The following is a 22842-nucleotide window of genomic DNA, read 5'->3' on the forward strand; positions in this document are numbered from 1 at the left end:
TATGCATTTAAAACACATGGCGTAGCTTTGTGTTGGGGACAGGTGTGAGGTTTCGTTGACTGCTTTCAAATGTACAGACCTTTCTCACACCAGCTTCAAAATTTTTATTTTTCTGATATCTTCTTTTTCCATTTGGGATTCTTAAAACACAACACAGATTCTTTATGTGTGGTCTGCTCCGCTTGTAGATTGGCAGGCACAGCCGCTGTAAAAGAACAAAAAGATACAAGAATAAAAAAAGAACATAATTCTTTTTTTTTTTTATACTTATATTAGTGACAGGCGATTAGCAGACCGGGCATACATACTGTATACCTGCTGTATACCCAGCTCAATTTTTCCTTGTCTGCTTTGTCTAAAGGGTGTCTTGGTGGCGCAGTGAATAACATGTTCTCACAGTTAGATGGACCTGAGTTCAAATCCACCTCACTCCGGCCTTCCTGTGTGGGGTTTGCATGTTCTCCCAAACCCCACATGGGTTCCCTATGGGCACTCTCACACTTGAAAAATGTGCATGGCATGTGTATTGGACATATTCAATGGTCCTAAGGTGTGATAAGGTTTGCTCATTGAGTGTATTTTGGGATGTTCATTTACTTCTATTAATTTCTTTAGTACGTATTTTCCTGAAGTCTCATTGTAGTAGATTTTGTCAGTGTAACTTCTAAGTCAGATAACAGAGAAAAAAGGCATTACTCTTGGGCCAGCCCTGGGGCTGAGGGTTACTGGACCCCTGACCACTTGACCAAAGGCCAGGCACCACATTTGGCAGAGGCGGACTGAGACAGTGGTCCCCAACCTTTTGATCACCACGGCCCGGTCAACGCCTTAAATTTAGACTACGGACCCGGAGGAAGGGGGGGTGTCTGGCTGCTCTTAAAACCACATCATCCTTGCCTGGCGGCAGATTCCGTAAAGGCAGCTGGGCCAGAACCACTGCAAGCGTTAAAGAAATTCACCACACTCGTTTCCTCACAATGGCTACGTTAAAAGAGGCCCCACAATATGTGAAAATATACAGTAAAACACTAAATAACCTGCATGAAAAATGTTTCTGGTGGTTTTGTGATTGTGGAAAAAATGACAGAGCGCTTCAGCTAAAGTCATGTCTGTTCTCACAAGACCTGGAAACGATGCCGCAGGAGTTGCAGTTTGAAATGATTGATCCCTAATGTGACATGGGGTTAATTGACAAGTTCAATTCCCAGAAAATGGATGGGTTTTATGCTTCATTAAGTGCAGCCAAACTCTCAAACATCCAGAGGATGGCACAAAGGATGCTGGTGTTGTTTGGCTCTCCATCTGTGTGTGAACAGACTTTTAGTGTGATTAACACCAACATAACAGCCCACAGATCCCCGATGAGTGATGAACACGTCTGAGGATATTCAAAACCTGTATTTTGGGCCACTTACTGAAGAGCATTTTCACTTTAATGAAACAGCCAGCAAAGCTATCAAAGTCAATTGCAGGGTAAGCATCAATCAGCATATTGTCACTGTCACTGTACATGTCACTGGCTATCAGTGAAAATAAGCTGCAGAACAGCACTGTGGAACCTGTGGAAGTAAAGCAACCGTCAGTTGTCATTATTTTTTTTAAAGCTGCTGCAGTCATTGTCAGCACTTGTGGATTTACAGGGTGTCACAGACAACTCGGGTTGTGTTTCACTGCCCCTCCCATGCTTGTCCTTATGTTCCACCCCTGACTGGCATAACCAGTTTACCTGTAACTGCTCAACAATATGAATGAGTCAGAATGGTGATGAGACTAACATGTGAAGTATAACATAGTTTAAACACACCAACAAAATAAAAAGGGTGTGGTGCCATTTTGAAGTCTGTCAAAAGAAGGTCCAAGAATGTCTCACACCTTGGGAACAAGCATGTATAGGACAGTGCTAACCCGTAGTTTTTTTTTTGTTGGTCAAATGGCAAAAAAATATGGATAAAATCTATATTCATCTTAAAATGTATCAGTTGTACATTAATCATAGTACTGCTATACTAACTATACTGTTATTGTCGATGTCCAAGTTGTGAAATTCAGCTGGCGATTTAGGTATGCGAAAAATAATTTCAAGTTACTCCAAACCACATATCATTCCCACTTTTAAAAATATTTTTTGAGTATTGATATTTGGAGCCATTCCATCGTAGTTCATTACAAACTTACACCCATGATACACTCCCACATTGAGAGTATCAAATATCTTTAAGTGTTCCGTTTGCAGGTGATAGTGACTGAATAAGTTATGATAAAGTGATGAACATGCCAGCTTAAGTTCTCAGAACTTTGCCGAAATGCAGTGACACAAATATATATCAGTCCCTCCAGGATTTTGCACTGCTAGTGCAAGTCAAGAAAATTCATTGAAATTGCACTTAATCAAAACGTTGTCCGAACATCGCATTTCAACTCAAATCCAGAGGCTCAGATCCACAGATGCAAAGGATCAGGTCCACAAATCCATTTGAGAGATACATGCAAAGATGTGTGTCATAGCTTGTTGGATTCTGAGTTGTGGGTTTATTTTGAGGGGTTGTGTTCCTTTCTGTTTACTTATATAGTTCCTGCTTCTGACCCTCTCGTGTCTCCCTGCATTAGTTTTGATTTAGTCCACCTGTCCGCGTTCCCTGCCCCTCGTGTGTCCTCCAATCCGCTCCCTTTGCCTATTGTTACCTGCCCAGCTGCCGTGCGTCAGTCTGATTAGTGTGTGAGTGTATTTAAACCGAGTTTATGTTTCATTGTCCTATTGTCGCATAGTCGTGTCTCTCCCGTCGTCCGTCAGCCCGTTTTCCTGCCAGCCTGCCCGTAGTGTTTGTTTTCTGTTTTGCCAGCCTGCCTGCGCCCCTAGTTAAGAGTTTTGCCGTCCTGTTTTTCCCGCTTTTGTTCCCGTTCGTTAAGTCAATAAATATGAATTACATGAAGCCCCTGCATCGTAGCCTCCCTGCGTTTGGGTCCCCCACCTCCGCAACCACGCCAGCACTCCTACCCGCCGAGCACCCCCGTGACAATGTGGTCACATCCTGTTTTAGACGCGAGGAAATCTTAACTAAAAATATTTGTCATTTATTCATCTTTATTTTTTAACACGATTCAAATTCAGCTTTTGCGCAAAACCAATGTTTTTTTTTTTTTAGGGGAAGATTCTTTCAAGTTTACTGCAGTGCCCTAGCTGTTACAGAAACTTCAGAAGTGCAAAACAAATGGTCCTGAATGGCCACAAATGGCCCCAAAAAAGTTTCATTTAGCCATCTCTAGAAATGAGCATACTTTATTTTTAATACTGAAGAATGAAGAGCTATTGAAGGCTTCTTTTTCCATGCTTCCGTAGTCCGCCATCGACAAGCTGATTGCGCATGCTCGTCGACTTTTTTTTTTTTTTTTTCCCCTGGTAGTTTGCCGTGACATCATCTCAATTTGCATATTGTGTCTCAAACTCACTTCAAAAAAGAGTCGTATCGGCCAACCCACACGAGTTCAGTGTATGAATGTGAAGTTGTGTTTAGTGAGGCGTACTAGTGAGAGTTGTGTTGTAAAGACTTTGCATTCGCAGGTTTTAGGTTCATACGCCATATTAAACCACACAATTTAGAGTCTTACAAGGTATAATTATTACGGATACGTAGTGTAAGGCACACCATATTACTTCATACTTTTACCGTTCAAGCTGCCCTAATGCAGTCATGCCACGCGAGGCTTGAAAAATGTGAATTCTGGTTCCTAAAACCTTATCTTTATTGAAAACATTGTTGCTACACGCTAAGATATTATAATGTTTTGCACTTTAAAGGACTAATTTAAATAGACTCCGTTTGATTTTGTTACATGACCAAACTCAGAGAACAGCTGAGCCTTGTCCAAAATAAATAAATAAATAAGTAAAAGTAAATTATGGTCTTTAAAATGTTATTTTTATTAAAACCATGGCTTCTACAGTCTAAGACACAGGTGTCAAACTCAAGGCCCGGGGGCCAAATCCGGCCCGCCATGTCATTTTAATGGCAAAAGCAAATCATGTAAGTTTCCATGACCCTTTAACTTTAGTTTGTCGTGTTTATTGAAAGATAAAGTTGAGATTTTTTGGTTTGTTCTGTTACAGTAATATAAACAATAAATGAACAAACTAGAATGTTTTACTTCTGATTGCAAAACAACTAAGCCATCAATTTGTTGTGTACGGTTATAATACTATGAGATCGTTTAAAATCGACTTGGTTTCCTCAACATATCGGCCCAATGAAGGAAGTTCTCGCTACAAAATGGCCCGCGACAAAAATGAGTTTGACACCCCTGGTCGAAGACATAACAATGCTGGCAGTTTTGCTCTGATATGGACCAATTTAAATAGATTCAGTTTGCTTATGTCACATGATCCAACTTAGCCAGCAGCTGAACCCTGATCAACTGTGGAGCCTTTTCAGTTGACAAACTATGAGTAACAAAATGAAAAAAAGGTGGAATTTTCTGCTTGCAGTAATTTATATTCTACAAATGCAATAATAGTCCAAAATGCATTATTAGACTAGCAAGGCTGCATAAAATATATTATTCTAAAGAAAAAAATGGATTTAAGTACCACTTTAAACACAGTGAATTTTGTTTCTAAAAGAGGACACATCTATGTAGTAGACTGATAATAAGATGGCCTGTCTCAAAGCTGAAACCATCTGCCTTGATTTCAGTTCCTGCAAAAATGTTACAAGAAACTTAAGTTCTTCAAGCATTAAAATGAATCAGTTCATTAGTGGAGTGGTTCTCAAACTGAGGTTCGCTGCCCCCCGAGGGTCTATGGCCTGACTGTAGGGGTCCATAAAATAATTTGGGTTATAAATTTAAAAAAATAATTTGTGTTAATTTCATTTTAAATTGTATTAAATTGTGAACGTAATCATGACTCATCAATAGAGCAATCAATGCAACCAGTTCAATGTATTAAAAAAAAAGTAATAATTTTGAAATTCGTCAAAATGCGTTTTGTGTATACAATTGCTTGCTAACGAGGCCATCAAGCCAGCAAAGCTAAAGCGGCATTTTATTTTATAATGCTGTTTTTGACTGAATAATTGGCAGCAAACTGTTTGGGGGACCTGGTTTGTTATAAGGAGTGCATTTTTTAAATTTTCATTTTCAAAACTTCAGTGTACAGAAGCTGTTTTTTTGTTTGTTTGTTTTTGCAAACATTTGTAATGAGTGTCCTTGGAAACTTTGCTTTCTAAAAGGGGTCCCTGACCCCAAAAAGTTTGAGAACCTATGCATTAATGTGTTGCAAAAGTTGAAAAGACTTGATGGGAAAGTATCTAATTACACCTGGTCCAAAACTGACATTACCACAAAAATATGTATCTTTGTTCACCTATCTATGCCAGTGCCAGGGAAAGCAAATAATGCCCTTCCACAAGATAGCAAAAGGTATTATTAGTTTTATTTTATATTTGAAAATTGTTTAAAAACATAAGTCGCGTAAAATAATCTGAAATATGGGTAAATTTGCAGTTGCCATGGAAATTGTTTCCAATCTCCTTAACCTGAGCCTTCTGACTTTTTTTCCACTAGAGGGCAGTGTAAGACAGATGTCAGTTACCTGGTGAAATCTTGTTCTCAGAAAGCACTTTGATAAGGAAGCTGATATTTTTGTGAGGATAGAAGGTAGAGGGAACGATGGCATATTCCTCTGGAGGAAGTCTAGAGCCATCGCAAACATCTTGGGTGTTGATGAAGGTGCTGCTCATGGCCACAGCGTTCTGATTCAGCGGGACATTCATGCTTAGGTGAGCACTGCTGATCATAGTTGGGATGCATATTAAGGATGAGAGCTGGCTCATTTGCATGTGATGGGACAGTTGAAAGTAGAATTGAAATAGAAAATGGCTACATTCTTGGTCTTTAGGTGTCACAGATGCATGTCACAGACTTGCTAGATATTTTGGTAGTGATTTAAAATGATGGGTACCGTTATGCATATGTTTTAGTCATGGACTACTCTGAGATTTTTGGAATCACAACAAGGTGAAGAAGCATTATTGGCCCATAGTTTTTTTTTTTTTCCTAATCCAGATGAAGTCCTAAACTAATGTAAAGATTTCCAGTACATGCTTACTGCGTTACTAGGGTGATTGCGGCAGCTACCTGCAGTTGATCCGATCCGCCACATCCCTTCAAACTGGCAGCGGTTCCAGCATTCAATGTGGTCACTCTTGAGTGTATAGGGAGTCAAGATGGTTAACTCCGACTTGGTGAACTGTCTAACTAGATAGCTAAAATGTGTAAAACTATATTTACCAGAACTCTCCATTCCCAAACACATGGTTGAGCTTGCATTTGTCTTTCCCATTGACACTTTTTCCATTAATTGGATTTAAATATGATAAACAATCATTCTTGAGGGAGAATCTATGCCTCTCCCCCCTAATATCTGTATTATGAAGAGATTTGCCTACTTATCATTCCAAAGGCCTTTTCTCTCCACCTTCCACTATGGATTCCTGTTGTGGACCGAGTGTACCTTGAAAAACCTAGTGTACCTTGAAAGACGGTGAGCAATAGTGTCTACTCATTGGTTGCACTTAAAATTCAAACTTTTAAAGTCATAAACTCCTCAGCATAATGCAGCGCTAGTTAAACATGCAAATCTTGTTTGTTGATACCTTCGATTAAACCTTAGGGACTTTAAGATAAGAAAAAAATGTACCTTCTGTGAATCAGTCTCTGATTATGCATGTCCTTTAACAAGCTTGAGGTTTGTAAAATGCTCTGTCTTTTAGGCACTGGTTATCTGAAAGTAGGCTTACATACATATTACAGTTCATATTAGTGTGTTGGTCAATAGAACCACACATGAACCAAGATACATAAATTGAACAGCCCAGCAAAAAGCCTAGCCTTAGAAACCTCAGTATAATTTGGAAGAGCTGAGATGAAGGCTTGTCCAAAAGGTAGTTACACCCCCCCCCCCCCCCCCCCCCCCCCCCAAGGTTTTTTCTCCTTGCATTCAGGGAGGCTGTTGTGCCTGAAAAGTGTTTTGTGATTAACTCATTCACTGCCATTGATGGCTGAAGATGTCAAAGTTCCATTTTAACTCAGCTGACTGCCACTGACAGCTGTTAAAATCGAAAATCTTTTGTGACTGGACTGGTAGTGAATAATATAAGGGCTATATAAATACATTTGACTCGACTTCTCTTAATGCCTCTCACTGAGAGGTTGTCAGTTCTAATGTAAATGCAGGCAAATATGCTGAATCATAAACAAACCTGCCAAACAGACAACTCAAATTACTACATATTTTGTATGTAATCTTGCACGCTTACCATCATGTTTGAGGAAATGTATCATCCACATCTCCCTCATAGGAATGGAGCTCTGACATGTGCATTTTACAGTGGGTGAGAGTTCCCTCTGCTGTGGTATATTCTCTTGTAAAAAGGCATTTAAATATTCACAGTAACCCAGCTGAGCTAGACGAGAGGGGCGACCTCAAACAGGCATCCCTTTTCGACACATTGCTGACGTAGGGTCTCGTAGTCCTGTTGGTCAAACTTCACTGTGTGGTGAATTTCTTTAACACTTGTAGTGGTTCTGGCCCAGCCACGTTTCGAGAATCTGCCGTCAGGCAATGCTGGTTGTTGATGAAAATGAAGACCTCTTGGACTCAGGCATCTTTGTTGGAAAAAGATTTTATTCTATAGTTTCATACTGCTGATGCTCATGAGGTCAAGAAGGCAAGAGCCCACAAGGCCCTTTGTTCTTGTCTTAAAAATCCATTAAAGTTCGTTCCTTTACTACTCAAATTACATTTCTTAGTCAACCTCTGCCAAATGTGGCACCCGGCCATTGGTTTAACTGTTAGGTGTGGTGGTCAGAGTCCAGTAACCCTTAGCCTTCAGGGCTGCTCCGGGAGGAATGCCTTTGTTCTTTGTTATCTGACTAAGAAGTTACACTGACAAAAACTACCACAATGAAACTTTAGCAGCATACTCAAGAAATGAATAACACGCATCCCAAAATACACTACAACAGCATGCTTCTTGTTCCCAACGCCACGCTTCCTCTTCTGCTGATGGGCTAGTCAACCTGCAGTGCCCATCCTCACCTGTCAAGCGTCCAAGAATTTTAAAGAGATTTGCCTATTGGTGAGTTGATCTCTTTATAGTGAGTGTATTGGAGGTGTTGGAATAACGCCCAAACTTGTGACCTCCTTGAAAGGACTGTATTTAACACTGATTCAAAGGATCCTCAATCTCACCAGGTTGTTCGGCCAGAACATAGAGACGATGCACACTCTCATGCCACTCTTTATTTGGTATATAATGTTCTATTTATTTATCTGGTTTTATTGATTCTTAGTTTATGTATGTGTATGTATATGGGTGTGTGTGTGTGATCTATTCTCATGGATGCACGGAATAATAACGAGAGGAATGTGATAATCCACAGAATGGGGTGAAAGCATAAAAATGACTGTCCGTTATAACGATACCTGCCGACTGACTGGTAAAGGAGCAAAACAACCTATGCCCGTGTAAACAGAGTCCTGATTGGTGGTGGAGGAATGAAAAACAACTCGTGATTGGTTGCTAGGCGGTTGCTAGGAAGATCACATGACCATAGGAGAAACATGTCCAGACGTAAATAGTAATAACAGAAACAATTCAAACACGAAATCGTTAACTATAATCAAAAACTTCTTAACAGTGAGTGTGGGTTGGGGGGGGGGGGGGGGGGGGGGGGGTACTGATTCAGGCAGGGAGGTGACCCCACTGTGCAGGTGAAGCAAACAAAGCAGACAACAGACCAATGTGACCACAATTGGAAGGCAAATAGGGACAAACCTAATTAGGCAAATATTAATATTATATTGTCTCCTACATTAAGTTCAAATTTGAAAAAAAGACTGATTCATGAAGTCATTATCACACATTGGTTATGAACTGACATTTTAAACACACATATAAAAAATGTATTGGAGGCATTTAATAGCAGGGGGCTGGAGCTAAATGTTGTGAAAGGTAGCTTTCAATGCATGTAATGATGAAACAATTCTAGGAAAAAGGAAGGGATATACTGTCAGTGATATTGCAACATTAAATTGCTTGAACTGTCTGGCCCCAATGAATGGAACAACCTTTTTTCTTCCTACACAAATTCACATTTGATGATCCACTGTGTTTCAAGGGCAGTGGTTACATACATTGTTCATTGTCCCTTTCCTATATCTAGATAATCCTGTTTTGAAATGACCAGCACATAATACTGTGTCCTTATTTCGCTTGTACGTCCTTAAACCCAAACAAAGTAAAGCTAACCCACAGTTATGCCTCCCTTCAAATTTAAAAGAGTTCTCTTTGCTTGCCAATAAACCTCCATTGATTTCGTACGGAAATAAAAATTCAAGTGATTTTAGAACAAATATCAATCACACTAATGTCTTGTATGGTATTTCAAATAAATGCTCAGATGACAACATCAGGTGAGTGACATATTAACCAAAGTGGAATATTTGTTTCAGCCTTTGGCAAGAATTGTCTACCTTACTCCAAAAATGACCCAAATGCCCAACAACTGATGTAGAGAGTTTGACGCATTTATTCCGTGAGCCTGTTTGTATTTTTAAGTGTCTTATTAGTGAATCTTTTTTTTTTTAATTATGAATCCTCTATTCCTTCTTTCCTTATTTTGTTTGATTGCGAATAAAGATGAGTTTCGCTCCACACCATATTCTGCCACCTCACACTAGCGCCTCAAGTGGCAACTAGTGCATAGCGCAGCGCATGCTGGTGTGTGTGTGTGTGCGTGTGCGTGCGTGTGCGTGTGCGTGTGTGTGTGCGTGTGTGTGTGTGTGTGTGTGCGTGTGTGTGTGTGTGCGTGTGTGTGCGTGTGTGTGTGTGTGGTGGCCCCTCCTATTGCAGTGCCAGTGGGAGCGAATGTGATTGTATACAGTGAGTGGGCTGGACCTGCCCTCCTTGCTTCCGAACCGCCTGTCTTTACTTCCCCCATTTTACACGATTAACACTAATCGACTCCCACAAGGGAAACCACAGTTCGTTTCTCAGACGGTGGTGAGTGTTTTTATTTTTGTGTAACGTTTATTCTCCCTTTTGCTGAACTGCGTGTGCATGTTGTGATTGATATGCGGCTAACGGTGCGCCGACCGGCCGGCCGGTCTCGCTCTTTGGGGCGCCTGTTTGTTGAATACACTGCAGCTGTGTGTCCTATGAAGATCGACTTCAAATGGCACATTGAGGGTCGCGTGGTGACGTCACTTTACGTGCTATTGTGTGAGTCTTTTGGAGACGTTTTATTTCATAACTGGAATGCAGCGGGCCGGCCGGCACACACTGGCCTTGCGAACAGGTGCTCGTCACAACAATCTGAGGCCGAACATGCCTGGCATACTACTTGTACAAGCTTTTAGAATCACAGCGAGCCTGTGAATGCAGTCACAATGCTGCAAATGAGAGTAGAAAACAGCATGATCGGGACTTCCTGTGCAGCATTTTGACAAAGGTTGAGGCCCTCTGATGACATCACTTACCACAGAATGCGTCGATCAGCTATTTGCTAACAACTGGGGATTGGATGAATTCTAGACGTTGATCATTAGCGAGAGTAGAACCACAAGAACATTCCTGTAGCTGAATGAAAGGGTTCAGAAACAGCATAAGAGATGGAGCCTGGGCTCAACACAGTCCCTACTTTACATTGCAAAAAGTAATAATAAAAAAGGGACCTAGAAAAACAAATCAGGAACAAATAGTATTGATCAGTATCAGCAAAATTATTTGCCAATAGAATAGAAAATAAGGCCTTGGCAGAAACGTTACCTCATTAGCCCAACTGTTTGGTTCGACCGAAACTCATAATTAGTGTGAATGACCCTAACCCTAACCCCAAGTGTAATGAGGATAGCAGGAGAGAAAATGGACAGAGCATTGAAATGTAAGGTTATAATTCTAAGATTTCAATACCATTGACACAGTTTTGGAACCAATGGGTTACAGTTCCAATTCTGCTGTAAGCATTTTTATGAGCGGTGTAACACAAAATAATACTCCAGATACAGAAGAATCTAAGTCCAATTTCTATATCAGTGATTATTATCATGATAATAAATTGATTTCCCTTGATATTAATCTTAAGAAGTCAATTTTCTTTCTACAATAATATGTTCTATGTGCCCCACTAGTCTAAACATGACATTCTGGTTAATATTGCATTTGTGAAATATGAATTAGGCAACAAAATCCTCCTGTTTTTATTCATCTCTCAGGGCGGCCTTACACTTCCTGTTAACTGTAAATGACATCACAGTGCTTAAGTGCTTAGCTTGTGAATGTCCAAACCTTGAGCCCTTGCTGGTTAAGGTGTTTCTAAAATTTTAACTGGTACTCTTAATATTTTATATGGCTGTTATTTTACAAATGTATGTATTTTGCGATGCAAAATGCAATGCAAGAAAGTTTTTGACTTCCCCTTTAATGCAAACATCTTTTAAGCTAATAAAATACTCTTACACAAATAGGTGCACGGTGAGAAGAAACGTCTCGGAAGATGGAACAGACGTATCTTCCATTGATTTGAAATTGATTGTATGCAATTGCCTGCTGCACTTCTTGCATCTTCAATAAAATTGCACATTTTGTTTCAAAACACAGCTGTTTTCTCCCATTTCAGGTGACTTTCTCACTCAATCTCCACATTAGCACCATTAGCTCACCACCATTGCTTGGACTGTGAACTGACCCTTGCTCGCTAGGATTCTGTTGAGTGGTTCAGAGCAGCACAAAAGACGATCAAATGTAAAAGTATTGGAGTAACTAATGGCCAGCTGCTTGGCCTGTTTTCCTCGTAGCATTATTATGGAGCCTCGCCAACACTGAGCAGTCAAGTCCATTCGAGGAAAAATAAATAAATTAAAACAGTCATTAACTAAAGTGCATCAGGGCTTGTTGAAGGCTGCGCCCGCATCCTCAGCAACTCCGTGCAATCCAAATTACGTGAGAAAAAAAAGGCATTTTGTCTCCAAATCATCAGTGAATGACATTTCTCTTTTTTCCTCTTTTTGTGTCGCTCCCCCTCTCAGCCTGTCTGCACATCAGGTATCATGTTACTAACTTACGTATGATGACTCAGCTTTACTTTCTTGTGTGGTTTTGATTTGAGTAGTTTCATTTCCTTTGTGCATACCTTTTCAATGGTTTGCTATGCTCCCTTAACTGTTCAAAATGATTGCATATGATCTGTACTTTGGAACCACTAAGGTCGAATACGCTGCATTTCTTGACAGTGGTCAACCTCCAATTTGCTTTGATTTCTAAACAACTTTTGAAATATTACTAAAAACACAAAACAAAATTTAAGAAAAACTATTCCATGGATCGGAACTTTCCTATCAATCCCTGTGAAACAAGTGTCAAAAATAAGTTAACACTGCCAAAAGTAAAAACCAAACAGTCTTTATTATAAATGAGAAAGACAAAAAGGAAAGATTATTTGTCCCATAGATGCATCTCATATTATACAAGTGCCCATTATAAATTTAAGCGAAATCTAATATGCATTTTTTACAAGTTATCAAACTACTGTAAAAAAAAATAAGTTATCACTGCTAAAATGAAAAACTAAACTCTTAACTTTATTATGCATGAATAAGGCGAAATGGAAAGGTGATATGTGCCACAAGTGTGTCTCACATACTCTGTGGTTTTACAGGTGACCATTTGAATTATAAGATCTAATATTCATTTTCTTTTGCTAGGTGTCAAACTAGTGTATAAAATAAATCACAACAGCTAAAATGAAAAACTAAACAGTCTGAATTATATTATGAATTGCAAGACATAATTGGAAGGGGATTTTTGCCTCAGGTATGACTTATGCCTGTCAGTTTATAGCAGTGTGTTCTTGCAAGTTACCATTTTTAAGTTAAAGGAGATATAATATGCATTTTCTCTTACAGGCTAAGATTGGCCCAGCTCACCTGCGGCCTAACTGCTGGTAGCAGAAAATGAACAAAAAAATTATTGCACCCTTACTATCCACTTGTCAAATTATAGTTCAACTCACTAACTACTACGACACAGGACTGTTTCCCTAATATTTAATATTTAATTTAATTAATTTAATTTGTAGTCTGCTCGGGAAGTGACAGAATAAACATTTCACTCTGTGGTATAGTACTATACACGTGACAATAAATGTCTTTGAATCTTAATTTATGATGTTTATAAAAACCGAGCCTTTTTATGATGTTTATTACAATGACGATGGTGGAACGAAGCAAGTCTTTATTATACCAAACGAGTTTTAACTATATTAAACCATACTATTACCTTGTGCAAATCTGGGGTAACACTGCAGCTCTTACTTCTGTGTATTCTGATGAGCTGAGAAACGGCGTGGTGGCAGTTTGGATGTGAATTAGCTCAATTTATTACATCAGTGGTATACAAACCTTTCGCTAGAAAATGATAGAATATTTACGTGGTTGGGTAGGTTGGCTGGCAGCCCAAAAAATGTCTATTTTGTCTATATTCAGGCAACTATCCAAAATATTTTAACTTAGTTTATCCGCCTAGAGACTCAGTGCGGCTGTCCATATACGCATAATAATAATCAATTTAAAAATCGGTTGCTTCCTCAATTTTATTTGCCATTAAAAATGAACCAGGTGGTGGTAGCAAGTATTATGAGTTCATTTCTGTTCCATGAATCCGTTCAACATGCGTTTGATTGTGATCGGGAAAAAGTAGGCCTGTGCTAACATACCACCGCAAAACTGTGTGACGAGTATGTTATTTTACCAATTTATTCACCAAAGGCAACCAATTCAATGGAATCTGAATACGACATGTACAGTATACCTCGCAAAGGTGGCACTAAAGGATACAAACTGTTATTGAATTGAAACATTTTCATATGTTCCATTTTAAAAAGAAAAAAATGTCATATACATATAGTGAGTTTCAGAAGGTAGTTTTCATATTAAAAAAAATGCTTGTCTCACAAGTGAAAAAATGAGTCAACTTCTGCAAATTGTACACTAACACTTGTTACAACCATGAACATTCTACTTTAGAGGTTCCACTGTAATTTACAATCGCAAGAACAGAACTTTGTAATAGAACTTCCCTATTGTGATGCTAAAATGCCTCCGCTTTTTGAGCTACGCCCCTGACTTTAAATATCAATCAAATATTTTTTCTTTGCATTCTTGCTTGCATAATATGGAGTCTGTGGATTTAATGCCCACCTAAGTATGGTCAGTGTAATTTAGGTGGACAGATTATGTATACAGTAGAGAGAACATGTCAGTGCAAGTACTTTGTATGTTGTCCTCTTCACACTCAGTGCTGCAGCTTCTTTACAAGAGTGTGTCACTGATACTAATAATAGACAGTTGTGCTCCTCCACCCACTTCCATATTTTTATCTTGCGTTAGTATGAATCCTGTTGGAGGGATATCTGCAACCATAAACGCCAACAGACAGCGAGCAGAAGGCATGGGCTCCCACGAGCAGGCGGTGCACTTCAACAACCAGGACTATGAGGCACTCAAACAACAGTGCATCGAGTCCGGCTGCCTTTTCGAAGACCCCTGTTTCCCTGCGGAGCCCCCATCGCTTGGCTTTAAAGAGCTCGCTCCCTACACTGCAAAAACCAGAGGTGTCGAGTGGATGAGACCCACGGTAAGACCATTCAAACATACTGTATATTCAATGCTGTCACACCATAACATTAATCGGATTGCTCACAATACATCAGTGCTTCTCAGTTACATTTTGCCGAGCCCCCCCTAGGAAAGAGAACCCCCCCCCCCCCCCCCAACTCAACAGGCTGATTATTATCTACTGTGTGTAAATTGTATAAGTGTACCTAAACCTTTATACTTTTTAACATTAACAAAAAAAGGAACATAAATCAACTTTCAACCACTGTTATTTTTTACTGCATTTATACAAGGTTACATCTTAGTCAGAAAAACATAACCAAGTGCATCAAAGAGCCTGAAACAAAATAAAAACAATGGTGACAATTCTAATTTTATTGCAATGACTCTCCACACGAGAACAAAGCTATTTCCCTGGGGTCAATGCGCCCAACCAGGCATCACCCCCCCCGAGGGGCCCGCCCCACTATTTGAGAAGCACTGCAATGCATGATGCACTAGCTTTCTTATTTTAATGTTCGCTGAATCGTGATTTTGGTGAACAGTTTGAGTTTCAAACAAATGAAGGATAGCCATTAACATTTTGCTCACCAAATTACCCCATTAAATTGTTGTGGTCTTTACTCATTTCTTAATTTCCTCATCCCTGTGTGTCTTTTTTACATAAGTAGGTTTGTTGTGTACAGTTAAATCTTAGGAATGTTTCTGAGACGTTACTGCTGCATATGACAAAAGTCTAGTGGGGCCAGGTCACATCGAATAGAGTGCTAATGCTATGTATTTTAACTGTAATGAGTTTACATTTTTAAGTGTTTTCTTTTGCTATTCTATTAAATATACTGAGGAGTCACTATATTTGGTCATTGTGTCATTACTAATTCGTCAAATCTAATGATGCTCTTTACAGGGCATCTTGTTTTACTTAACAGGTTTATAAATGTTGACCTCTGATTAGCTTCTCATGTAACTTGTACCGCTGCCATAACTGTTTTTGCCGATGACTGGAATGTAAACACAGCAAGTAGCATATCAATGACATGTTTTTTTACGTCCGAAAATGCAGACGGAATCGGACAAGTTGTGGCAGGGGGTTGTCTGACCACTGCAGCTGTCTGAATTCTCACCCACATTGAGGACATTTGTTTATGATTAGTCCCTCGTAGCCTGGATGCAAGAATAGTCTGGATGCATGACCGTAATCCATGTAGACCAGTGTGAATTCTATGTGTATTCTTTGAATGTGTATCTGTGCTCACTTAGACATTTGTTTTTATTTCCATCAAGGACCTGGTGAATCAGCCTCAGTTCATTGTTGGTGGTGCCACCAGGACAGACATCTGTCAGGGAGCACTGGGTGAGTCCGTTTTGGGCTAATTATTTGCTAAAACATAATGCTCCACTGATCAAGTGACCTCAGACTCTCTTCACCATTAACATTTCCCTAATGGTTTTCCTCAGAATGTGGAAATTAACAGCAGTGGTACAGTGATCCCTCCTACTTTGCGGTCTCAGATATCGTGGTCTCAGTACTTTGCGGGTTTTTCCAGGAAAAATTAAAAATATTTCAAAATAAAAAATAATTTAAAAAACGCGCGAACATGGAAAAAAAATTGAAAAAAGCAAAAAAGTACATTATACTGTACTGTATTCATCAAATAACTAAGTAATATTAGTTAATCCCTGTTAATTCTTCAAGCGTTAGAATTTGTGACGTTTGTTGTCTTATTTTGAAATGAATGCTTTTAATTTGTCGGGTCGCTTTGCATTTCCGTTTCCTGTTTTACGTTCTCCGTGTGTCATTCGGCTGGTTACGGTGACGGTGACGTAGCGAATGACAATGAAAGCTCATCTTTATAGTTTATTATCATTTATGTTGATAACGCACGCTACTGCCTTTGTTTAGTAACCGACGTGTGTTTATTCTGTTTATGCGTTCGTTTGTGTCGAGGTTGCTCTTTATAGTTAGTAGTTGTTGTTAGTTGTTGCTAACCCGCTAATGTCGGCTAAAAATACAGTAAATTCATTGATTAAAGTTCGGCAAGTGTTTGTATGTTAATTGACTGACTGACTGACTGACCAAGATTGTTGTTGATTTATTATTCAACAGATACTACATGATACACGATACATGAGCCAAAATAAATGTGAAGTTCAATGTGATGACTTGCGCACTCTTTCACCGGAGTCTTGGTGCAGATAACCGGTCCTGAGAACAAATTCTCAACAAACTAATATTAATTATTTAATGAATATACAATAATGTTAATAAGGATAATGTAATGTTGAATAATAGGAGAAAGGAAATAAAATACACAAAAAATACAAAAAAAAAGGATTGTTTATGGTTACTGCGGCTATATTGGGGCGTACATAGAAATCTAGGAACTGATACCCTATTTCGCGGGTTTCAGACTTCGCGGGGGGTTGACACCCCCCATTAACCGCGAAGTAGGGGGGATCACTGTACTTTTATGATTTGGCTTCAAGTGGTATCCAACCCCCTATTAGAATGTTAGTCATAATAATCCCTAATAGTGTTTTTACATTGTTCTTCATTGTAATAATTATAATCAGAATATTAATAATAAAACTGACAACTAGTTTATTAATTTTGCCTAAAGTTAACTCAGTCCATCTCAGTTATTTTTTGCAAAGCCCCCTCTAGAAAAGAGAAAACCTTTCACGCCGCTCCCACTCTTTACGCTTCCTTTAAGGGAGGTTATTATAGTATACCTAAGTATACCTAAAAGTGTAGCCTTTTTTTAAACATAAAAAAGCAATACAGTGTATGCCAACTTTTAACAACTTCACTACTTTTGTACAGCATTTATACAGGTTACAGGCTGGTCTAAAATGGAAAAAAAATCGACCTCATCAAATGCCAATAGTTAATTTATTGCAATTACACTTCACACGGCAAAAAAAGCCTTCTCCCTGGGATCAGCCGTGCTTCTCCTGGCATTGCGTCGCGCCTCCCCAGACGGGCCTACCTCACTATTTGATATGGACTGAGTTAACTATAGGCTCCAGCACACCCATGATTCTTGTGATGATGTGTTGCATTTAACATTGTTAACATTATGGTGTTGTGTTCCGAAGTTATCAAATTAATCACATTAAGGTGCAGAATATTTCAGTGGAATCAATCTATACATCCATTATGAATTAGTGCTGCATGCCTGACATTCTACAGAAAATTTGAAGTATTCAGATAAAAATATATATATATATATTTTGCTTGGTGAAATACAATGATTCTTACAACCATTCAGACTCACAATCGCACCTAAGGGCAATTTAGAGTGTCCCATATATCTACCATGCATGTTTTTGGAATATGGGAGGAGAACGGCGTGCCCAGAGAAGACCCCCACGAGCGAAAGGAGAACATGCACATTTCCCACAGGAAGGCCGTGGCAGACTGGAATTGAACCCGGGACCTCTGAATTGTACCGTATTTTATTGTCAGCATAATTGTGTCGTTTGTTGGTGTCCTGAATTGGCGATTGAACTTGATTTCAGAACAATGTTGTGTTGTTTGTATTGGGACTCGGCTGCAACAGTTGCAGTAGAAAGATTAGTCAAGCTGTTACACTGTGACATACTGCCGGGAAAAACTTCAAAAATTAAATCTAGCAAGGCATTCGTGTCCATATAATATTTGGTAAACTAAAGTTAATTTGAATTTTTTTCCTGCGTGTTCTACTGTCATGCAGAGCATTAACAGGTCTTGCTGCAATTGGCCTGACATCTTTTTCTGACATGCACCGTGATAAGCGGGTATCCGGGGCAAGAAAAAAAAACTTCAAGCATTTTTTTTTTTGGAACCGTGGACCCATTTGAGCCGTAGCGTCAACACAGAATGACCGCCTCATCCTGGCACTTCATCTCACAAATTCCTCTTGCGTATTGCAGCAACATAATAGAATAGAATAGTATTCATTTATTGTCATTGTAATGGTGTACATTACAATGAAATTGGGGATTTGAAGACTTAAAAGTGGCTGCAACTGTGTGCATGTTTCGCGTATAACTGCATACACTTTACAATACAATGAGGCTCTCTTCACTGGCATTTTTGGTAAAGACAATTCAAGTGACAAAGATGGACCATATAAATGTAAAAAAACAAAACAAAAAAAAACTCTTAAGACATTAAAATATATTTGCATCATTAAAAAGGCATTTAGACAATAGAAGAAAAATCCCAAAATGGAATTGGCATCTTTGAAAAAGATTTTGCAAATTGAGCAAAATGTATTTGTAGTAAATTAACTGAAATGGCTGGTGGAGTTAATGTTGTGTTTCATGAAAAAGAGCACTTTTATTATGCTGGCCAAAAACTATTTCCAAAGGCATATGCTAATCATCAACATGAGAAAATGATAACACATAAAATACAGTGCTAAACAGTCTAGAAGGGCCACGGTTGAGACTAGGAAAGTGGGATCAATTCTGTTGAATCCTTTGCTCAGGTATCCACATAAAAATAAAAAACACTTAAAATCGGATCATATCTGTCTTCTCTCACTCACATTTACATTCATGCTCAAATGCCCTCCAGTGTGGTATCCCTCTCGCTCATTGCCTGAACACAAAACTAATATTTACTTTTCCGTTTTCTGTTTCAGGGGACTGCTGGCTTTTGGCAGCCATTGCTTCTCTCACTCTCAACGAGAAGTTGCTTCATCGGGTTGTCCCACATGGCCAGTCTTTCGATGATAACTACGCGGGAATTTTCCACTTCCAGGTACTTTTAAAACACATCCTGATCTGTGTAAGATCGTCATGCCATTTTGACTGATGATGTTAATGTTGTGTTTTAGTTCTGGCAATTTGGCGAATGGGTAGATGTTGTCATAGATGACAGACTTCCTGTTAAAGATGGCGAGCTGATGTTTGTGCATTCTGCTGAAGGGAATGAATTCTGGAGTGCACTGCTGGAGAAGGCGTATGCTAAGTAGGTAGTTTGGAAGGCTACTCAGTCTCGGGCTTTAAATTATTCAGTGGGAGTGCATGTACTGTAAGAGCAAAGTGTAAATCTCCAACACATTTGGAAGTGCTGCGATTTCCTGTCAATTTTGCTGGAGTGTTTTTTTTCCCCTTGTGTTGTGCCCACCAGGCTAAATGGTACCTATGAAGCTCTTTCTGGAGGAAGCACCACTGAAGGTTTTGAGGACTTCACAGGTGGTGTGTCGGAGTGTTACGAACTCAGCAAAGCTCCCAGAGATCTGTACAAGATCATCGGCAAAGCTCTGGATAGAGGCTCCCTGCTGGGCTGCTCCATTGACGTATGTGCCTAACTCAAGCACACTGCGTTATCTTGATAATGCATTAGCTTCCATATGCACGAGCATCGAACAGTTTGGTCCATGGTTCAAAAATTTCCCAAAACTGTTTTACTTAGCGGTGTGAGTTATATCACTGTACCTTGCAGATGCCACCACAGATTTGTGTACAGCACTAGTGTTTAATCCTAAGTATAAAGTATATTTGTCATTTTTGTCGCAGATAACCAGTGCCTTTGACATGGAGGCTGTAACATTCAAGAAGCTGGTGAAGGGCCACGCCTATTCAGTTACTGGCCTTAAGGAGGTATGTGTGAGGTGGACAAAACTAGGTAATCATTGACATATTTATTGTCGAACATGTTTGTGTGTGTGATGTAGGTGGATTACCGCGGCAGACTGGAGCGTTTAATCCGAATTCGTAATCCTTGGGGTCAGGTAGAATGGACCGGCGCCTGGAGTGACAAGTGAGTCTTCCGTTCAGAGCATACAAAATGTCTGCCTTCAGGGGAAAAAAAAAAAGATGGACAAATAAACATCTGTTTCTGCACCCCTGCTTTTTATAGTTCCTCGGAATGGGATCACGTTGATCCCTCTGAACGAGATGAAGTACATCTGCAGATGGAAGATGGAGAGTTTTGGTATGTGTTACAGATGCCACAATGATCTTACATTACCTAAATTATTAATGTGGAACAATGGAAAAGTCGAGCCTTCTAAAGAAACCAAATTAAAGATGAAACGGGTTTATGACCTATCTTGCCATACTTGGTTACTTACAGTAAATCGAAGTGGCTTTGCTCTGAGGCAGTAAATAATGGATAGTGTCCATCCATCCATTCAATTTCTAAAATGCTTGTCTGCATTAGGGCTGTGGAGAGATATGTTAGCCTGGTCTGGGAAACCGCTGGATCCACATTAGACCTTATTGTATGTTCAAATGCGGGCAGCCCACCACTCACGCTCACAATTGACACATTAGGGTCTTCCATTAAGATAAGAACATGGGAGGACGTTGTAATGGCAGCATCTCATCTACAACCGGACCCTAATGAGAATAAGTACTGGATGAAGTTAATGTATGGAAGAATATACTAATATCGTTTTTAAAATCACTAATGTGATGGACATCGGTATTGTTACATTTTCAGCTTTGTTTCTAGTCTTGATACGAAGCTATAACCTCTTTAAAAAAAACAAACAAAAAACCTTGTATTGAATCTACTTAGTGCATTTCGAATTCCATTGTTATTTTTTTCTTCCAGGATGGCCTTCAGTGAGTTCCTGAGGCAGTTCTCCCGACTTGAAATCTGCAACCTGACTGCCGATGCACTAAAGGAGGACACGCTCAGCCACTGGAACACCATCAAGTTTCACGGCACATGGAGGAAGGGCAGCACCGCTGGAGGATGCAGAAACAATCCCAGTGAGTGCTGTCCTGGTCTACTGTACTTCTCAACAGCCAGGAAGGAGGTCTTAAATAGAAATGCCTCAATGTTTGTAGACACATTCTGGATCAACCCTCAGTATAAGATCACTTTGATGGAGGAGGACGATGACCCCGACGATGACGAGGTGGCCTGCAGTTTTTTGGTAGCGCTGATGCAGAAGGACCGCCGCAGATATCGCCGGCACGGTCAGGACATGCACACCATTGGCTTCGCGCTTTATGAGGTGGGAGTGAGGACAACGAGTTCTGTTTGTGGTTCATGAATCTGCGATTAACTCTTCTTATTTTATTATTGTTTTTGTCTTTTGTGTATTCTTGCAGATTCCGGAGGAGGTAAGTCATCACACACCAACTCAGCAGCGTCGGAAAAATTGCATTTGACAGCAGAAGACATGTTTCGCTTTTTGCTGCTCTCAGACGACACTTTATCAGGCACACCTGCACAAACCATTGAGATCCATTACGAAATTTGTGTTACTCAATTCTGCCTTTGCAAAGATAGTAATTCTCAGTTTTCAATGACATCTTTAGAAAGGTGTAATTTAATTGTTTATTATTGTGATTGGACTTGGCGGTGGTTCAACTGGGCAAAGTGCACTTGTACCACTGCCAATTCCAACCGCAATAATGGAGATCTGTTGAGATCTGATTCTGGATATTTTGGTTAACTTTACAATATTCAAAGTCTGCATTAGAGGGACAAAGTAATGAACCAATAAAAATATTATTAAAGCTGTAAGTTGTTAGCTTTGGTGAAAACTACACCTTACCTTTCCGGAGGCAGAGTTTTTGACACAGCAGTAGTAAAGGAATAAATGTCTGTTTTCCGAATGCCCTTAGTTTAAGGGCTGCCAGAATGTCCACCTGAAGAAGAATTTCTTCCTGAGCAAACAATCATGTGCTCGCTCTGAGACTTTCATTAACCTGCGGGAAGTGAGCACACGGCTCCGGCTACCGCCTGGAGAATACCTCATCGTCCCCTCCACCTTTGAACCCGGTAAAGAGGCTGACTTTGTCCTCCGAGTCTTCACTGAGAAGCAGTCAGAAACAGAGTATGTGTCTTTTTTTTCTACATGTGGTATTGTTGAATGGTGTCATTTTAAGAGTTGTAAGAAGGTCATTCCAGAATTGAAGGACACTTGGGCCTCAAGATTTTGGAAAAAAAAATATCACTTCAATGATTTTCTGCTACATATTCTTTAATAATATTTAATAATTGATCAAAGGTTTGATTAGCTCGGTTTAAAGATCAGAGGTGCAATTTTTATTACATGATTTAATACTTGTGGCATCCCTGGCACTCTTAATCGCAGCAGCAAAGTTGTGAGTTGCAGGTTACAGGGTTGAGAATCCTGACAAATATAATTTTTCTAGATGTTAGTGAGAGTAAAAGCTAGGTGTTTAGGTAGCTGTTCCTGCTGGAGAGGACAAGA

At 39.6% G+C, this 22842-nt stretch overlaps 1 protein-coding gene across 1 annotated transcript in view; it reads left to right on the plus strand.

Moving 5' to 3' along the window:
• Positions 1–9900: 9900 nt before the first annotated feature.
• Positions 9901–22842, plus strand: part of LOC148420292 (calpain-1 catalytic subunit-like) — a 16508-nt gene continuing 3566 nt past the window's right edge. The window contains exons 1-14 of the mRNA XM_088421514.1: positions 9901–10061; positions 12086–12101; positions 14444–14690; positions 15956–16025; positions 19303–19421; positions 19498–19631; positions 19794–19962; positions 20183–20266; positions 20341–20426; positions 20526–20600; positions 21225–21385; positions 21464–21633; positions 21731–21742; positions 22250–22461. Coding sequence (XP_088277640.1) covers positions 14445–14690; positions 15956–16025; positions 19303–19421; positions 19498–19631; positions 19794–19962; positions 20183–20266; positions 20341–20426; positions 20526–20600; positions 21225–21385; positions 21464–21633; positions 21731–21742; positions 22250–22461 — 1538 coding nt within the window. The 5' untranslated portion in view covers positions 9901–10061; positions 12086–12101; position 14444. The remainder of the gene's footprint in view (positions 10062–12085; positions 12102–14443; positions 14691–15955; positions 16026–19302; positions 19422–19497; positions 19632–19793; positions 19963–20182; positions 20267–20340; positions 20427–20525; positions 20601–21224; positions 21386–21463; positions 21634–21730; positions 21743–22249; positions 22462–22842) is intronic.

The sequence above is a fragment of the Hippichthys cyanospilos genome, chromosome 8, assembly GCF_059441005.1.
Source record: "Hippichthys cyanospilos isolate Australia breed blue-spotted pipefish chromosome 8, RoL_Hcya_1.0, whole genome shotgun sequence".
NCBI lineage: Eukaryota > Metazoa > Chordata > Actinopteri > Syngnathiformes > Syngnathidae > Hippichthys > Hippichthys cyanospilos.